Source organism: Alosa sapidissima, chromosome 8 (genome assembly GCF_018492685.1).
Source record: "Alosa sapidissima isolate fAloSap1 chromosome 8, fAloSap1.pri, whole genome shotgun sequence".
Taxonomy (NCBI): domain Eukaryota; kingdom Metazoa; phylum Chordata; class Actinopteri; order Clupeiformes; family Clupeidae; genus Alosa; species Alosa sapidissima.
In genome coordinates, this window is record NC_055964.1 from 18,979,028 (window position 1) to 18,984,477 (window position 5,450).

At 44.7% G+C, this 5,450-nt stretch overlaps 1 protein-coding gene across 1 annotated transcript; it reads left to right on the forward strand.

Moving 5' to 3' along the window:
* The first annotated feature begins 1,960 nt into the window (after positions 1-1,960).
* Positions 1,961-3,719, forward strand: cldn5a (claudin 5a). Its single transcript, XM_042101915.1, has one exon. It carries the CDS (start codon positions 2,191-2,193, stop codon positions 2,839-2,841), a length of 651 nt encoding a protein of 216 aa, XP_041957849.1. The 5' UTR covers positions 1,961-2,190; the 3' UTR covers positions 2,842-3,719.
* The last annotated feature ends 1,731 nt before the right edge of the window (positions 3,720-5,450 follow it).

The window sequence follows — 5,450 nt, forward strand, 5'->3', positions numbered from 1 at the left end:
TTTTTTTTTTTTACTTTAATCTATCATAGGCTAGAAGGTTTTTTTTTTTCTTTTTGAGAAAATTACCACCTACCATAGAGCGCTTTGGGTTGCACTCTGTGCATGTTAAATGCGCTATACAAATAAATCTGACTTGACTTGACTTGACTACCAACTTGCAGTGTAGGACAGGGACACCTACCATTTCTTCACTTAAAAACCCTTGTGAAAGTATTGAAAAAAGACCCATGAATCACAGTCCCAAGTCACTCTGGTCAGAGCCATATATGGCTGTGGATAGAGGTGCACAGCCACCCACACAGAGAGTTCAAAAGAAAAAACAGTTTTTGTTAGATAGTCTATGCTTAAAAGTTTAGAAGACAGACTTAAAGAACAGAAGAGAAGGGAAGAGAAGAGATTTTGTTCCGTTTGGTTGTATTTGGTTATCCCATTGATCCTAAATGAGCCAGTCATATAAAAGTTATGCGTTTTATAAGTTTGTTCATTCGGTATGTTCCCTGACTGGCTCCAGTGTCCCGGGTCAAGGGCTTCCATCCATGGCATTTGATCACTTCTTTTCCATAACAGAATGTGTTCAGGCCTGTCATATCTGCAATAATGATGGAGCAAAGAAGTCCATAAGTGTTTGTTGAGAGGGTCCGGTCAGGTGCGCAAGATTTCTGTATTTACACATAGACCTACCGGTATGTGTGTAGACTAGCCTAGTGGCCTGTGTGTAGACTAGCCTAGTGGCCTGTGTGTAGACTAGCCTAGTGGCTTGTGTGCAGACTAGCCTAGTGGCCTGTGTGCAGACTATAGTGGCCTGTGTGCAGACTAGCCTAGTGGCCTGTGTGCAGACTATAGTGGCCTGTGTGCAGACTAGCCTAGTGGCCTGTGTGTGTGGCCTGTGTGTAGACTAGCCTAGTGGCCTGTGTGTAGACTAGCCTAGTGGCCTGTGTGTGTGGCCTGTGTGTAGACTAGCCTAGTGGCCTGTGTGTGTGGCCTGTGTGTAGACTAGCCTAGTGTTTTTTTCACAGTGGGGGCCGGGGGCTCCTGCGGGCTCCATCAGGACGGCCGCAGCAAGTTGGAAGTAAGTAAATGTAAAAAATAAAAATTATACCTATTACTATGAGGGTTATTATGAGATACCATTATAATCATTTGTCACATATCTGAACATGATATTTTCCATGATAATGACTGGGAATAATAGTAGAGTGATAGCTCTCATATAGCAGGAAGCCCCAAATGCAATTTTCACACTGTATGCTCCATCGCAAAGTGCTTCTGGCTTATTTGTGCATTTGCCATCATCGATGGGCGATCTTGCAAAAGGGGGGGGCTTGGCCAGAACCTGTGGGGGGCCTTGTCATGGAAAAGTTTGGGAACCCCTGGGCTAGCGGCTAGCCTATATATTTGTATGCATAGTAATATAACTTTAGTTTCTCCGAAAGTTAATTGAGGGAATCTCTGACATACAATGAAGCCGAGATTTTATTCTACAAAGGAAGAGGAATGCACGCTTAGATAAATTAAAATATGACTTAAAAGAAAAAAATATTATAGAGATATACATATTTAATTCCAAAAAGGAACTCTGCATGACATTCTGTTTCTTAATTTTAATTAATACATAATCTAACTATGTATACTAGGCTATACAACACTATATCCTAGTCTGAGTACTTCCTTCATCTAAATATGTAATTCTTTCCCGGTCGATCTATGCATAATTTCAACTGTCCCACACTTAGCGGAACGCTCTTCACACACACACACACACACACACACACACACACACACACACACACACACACATACCCCCTTCGCATCCACTCATCCAAGTTTTCTGCTCTCTCATTGGCGAAGGAAAAATGCGATGACGTCTGATTGGGTGAAAGTTTCCTCTCTGGCTTGAACACTTGTTGAGCACCCCCCCTTACTCCAACACCCAAATACACACTCACTGGCAGACACACATATATCCGCAGGTCCATTATTTCTCTTCAGCTAGTTTCTCACGCAGTGTCGAGAGGAGCAGGAGTCCAACAGAAACGCGCAACTGGAGTGATGTAGCTTCGTTCACCATCCCTATAATACCGTTATTCAACTTCAGCTGAATTTAAAAAATAGTTTTAGGAAAACAAGACGTGGAAATAGCAGGATATTTTACTTCAAATTACTAAACGACGCCTTCATAAGGACTTAAAGATGGCCTCCGCTGGACTTGAGATTTTGGGTTTGGGGTTATGCGTGATTGGCAGTCTCCTGGAGATGGTGGCCTGCGGGCTACCCATGTGGAAGGTGACGGCGTTCATCGAAGCCAACATCGTAGTAGCACAGACCATCTGGGACGGGCTGTGGATGTCTTGTGCAGTGCAGAGCACCGGACAGATGCAGTGCAAGGTGCACGACTCAATGCTTGCGCTCGGCCACGACCTGCAGGCTGCCAGGGCTCTCACAGTTATCTCGGGTATGATGGGTGTCATCGGGCTCATGGTGGTGATAGCGGGCGCCCAGTGCACCAACTGCATCCGCGCGGACAACGTGAAGGCGCGCGTGGTGAACGTCGGGGGGATCATCTACATTGTGAGCGGCATTTTCGTACTCGTGCCCCTGTGTTGGATGGCCAATAACATCATCTCGGATTTCTACAACCCACAGGTGCCCACGGCCAAGAAGCGCGAGATTGGCGCTGCGCTCTACATCGGATGGGCGGCTACGGCGCTCCTGCTTGTCGGCGGTGCCATACTTTGTTGTTCATGTCCATCCTCGGGAAACTCCGGCTACTCTGTCCAATACGCTCCCACGACGAAACGGGCCACAGCAAACGGGGACTATGACAAGAGGAATTATGTGTGAGCTCCTGCTTTTCACTGTCAGTATCAACACAACTGATCCAGTGGATAGCTCATTTTTTGTCTTTGTTGTTTTTGTTGATGCTGTTTCTTTTGTAAGATGATAAAAAGATTTGCACCTACCTTTTTCTCATTCAGTCAGAACTGAAACATGAGAAAACACTATTTTCTATGCTACTGCACACGGAGAAGTTAATAAATGGGCACATCGTCTGCCCACTGTCTCAGAAACATTTTACGCGTCATGGTTCACGGAGGAATAAAGGACATAAAACAGGAATTAGTTTATTTAGGTACATTCACTTGCAAGTCCACCATATTATATAGAATAGCTAGTTTTAAAGCCGATGTGATTCTAATGTTTACTTTTAAGTGTTTGTTTTCTATATTTTCTTGGATGGCTGGTGGATTATGTATCCTATCGTTTTTAATTGATGTTGTGTTCTTCTCAAAGGGCTCATCAGTGATTTGTTCAATAATCTGCCGTCACATACAGGAGTAGCCTAATGGAGATGTTACCGCCGTTTTTTTTTTTTTTTTTTTTTTTGTAAATTAACGAACCCAAACCAAAGTGGTCCAGCCGAGTTGATAGGCCAACTTCCCCTTTGAAAGAAAAGTGTATAGTCAATTGATACGCATGACCTGTTAACACCGCAGAGCCGAAGTTGTTATTGTTCAACTGCTGATGAGCGCAGCTGCCGGGCTGGATCACTCTCAGAAAAGGCAAACTTTCAAACATCGCCTCTCAGTTCTTCGGGGAAATATCTATATATGTTTTGCCATCCCAAAGCCTTTATTTTTTTAACTCTTTGAGAGTGTTTATGCTTACTGTGATGCTTTGAAATGATCTCTGAATAAAAAATGTAGGCTATTATGAAGATATGTTTTTGTTTTCGAATTGTTTCTTTTGACATTTAATTTCATCGATGGAGGGGAATCTGAAAAGATAGGCTATAGGCCGACTGGCTACGTCATATCAAAACGTGTTTAAATGAAGTGACTTATGACTGTGAGCCTATGATTTGAAATACTCAAAGACAGTAAAAGTCATCTGGCTCAAACTGGTGAAACAAAGGGCTGCTCTGACTGGGATGGTGTTATGTGTGAACAACAGCGATGCTCTCTGGAAGCTATGCCGCACTTTGCTATCTCTAGGCGTGAGTTCACCCCTACTGCGGGGGAAAGCTTTACGGTAAACCACACAAATCCAGATGACAATAGCCTTTCACTGCACATAACACGCTACCCCCACAACAGTCTCTCCACCAACCTGATCCGCTATAGACCCAAAAGAGGAGGGGTAGCCTAGGCAACGCTTAAAGTTTTCTGAAAGCATCTTCGCCAGTTCCCGACGTCAGGTGGGGACTTTAAAGAAAACCTGTGAAGCAATTTAAAAAAAAAACGGCTACAAATTTACTGGTAATAAAATTGTGCTAAAACTTAACACAACCTCATGCCAATTCAACTGTAAAGCTATGTTATAATTTAAGAGAATAATGTTTGACACATCTTCAGAACATAGGAAATGTAGCCTAGGCAAAACAGCCGATGTCTCTCTCCACAACTATTTACTTTGGTCCATGTTAAATCCTAACTGGTGCCAAACGTGTGGTCTGCGCCTGGCTCGACTGCAAACTCGCTGGTCCGTTCAGTTCATGGTACAGCGTGGCTTTTTTTGTGAGACCGTTTATATTTAAGACGCTTAGTTGGTCATATGCCGACTTTTCGGCCAGAAAACACTTCAGTCACACAGCACCGCAGCAGACTGCGCTAATGCCCCTAGGCTGACTTTTTTTCCAGTAAGAACTGTTCGCGGCGGGGTCACTGTGTTAATCACCAGACCATGCATTCCCGTTCAAATATTCAAAAACTCAAGTAAATTCCGGGTGCTCGCCTGGCAAAGCCTTTCCCCAGTCTCCTGGTCAGAGGCGTGAACTAGCCTGCCTCCTGCTCCAGTTATTCCAAAAGAGCTTAATGGCGCCCATGGTCATTCCCCAGACAAGTGCACAGATTCAGGCACAATGCAGCTGGTGAACAGTCTGCACACCAGAGAGAGAGAGAGAGAGAGAGGAAGAGAGAGAAAGAGGGAAAAAACAGAAAGTGTAGTTTCTTTTCCTTTCAATAATTTATTGGGCTGCTGACCCTCTCCGCCCAACATGGCTAACTGCACTCAGGCTGTTTGGTTTGTCTGTACAATAGCAGTGGCCAGGTCCTATCTCCCCATACCAGACCAGGCCTTTCGAGTCGGCTTATTGTGTGATTGTTAGTTCCACTCCTCATGCTGAGGCTGTGGGAGGGGGAGTGTGTGTGTGTGTGTGTGTGTGGTGTGTGTGTACATAGAGAGGGAGGGGTTGGGGGGGTATTCATTCCAGAGGACATAGGCGAACAGGGGCCAGCCTCAACGTCATTAAAGAACCCTCGTCATGGCAACCTAAGAGAACCTGCAGTTGCCAGGCTGCGAGGCCCCATAATGTGATCATATGGATGAAGACAATGAGAGGGCCCGACGCAGACATTCCAAGACGTGCTGCTGCACACACAAGCACACATTCACACACAAGGACACTTATACATGCATATAATTTACACAAACAAACAAACAAACAAGCAGGC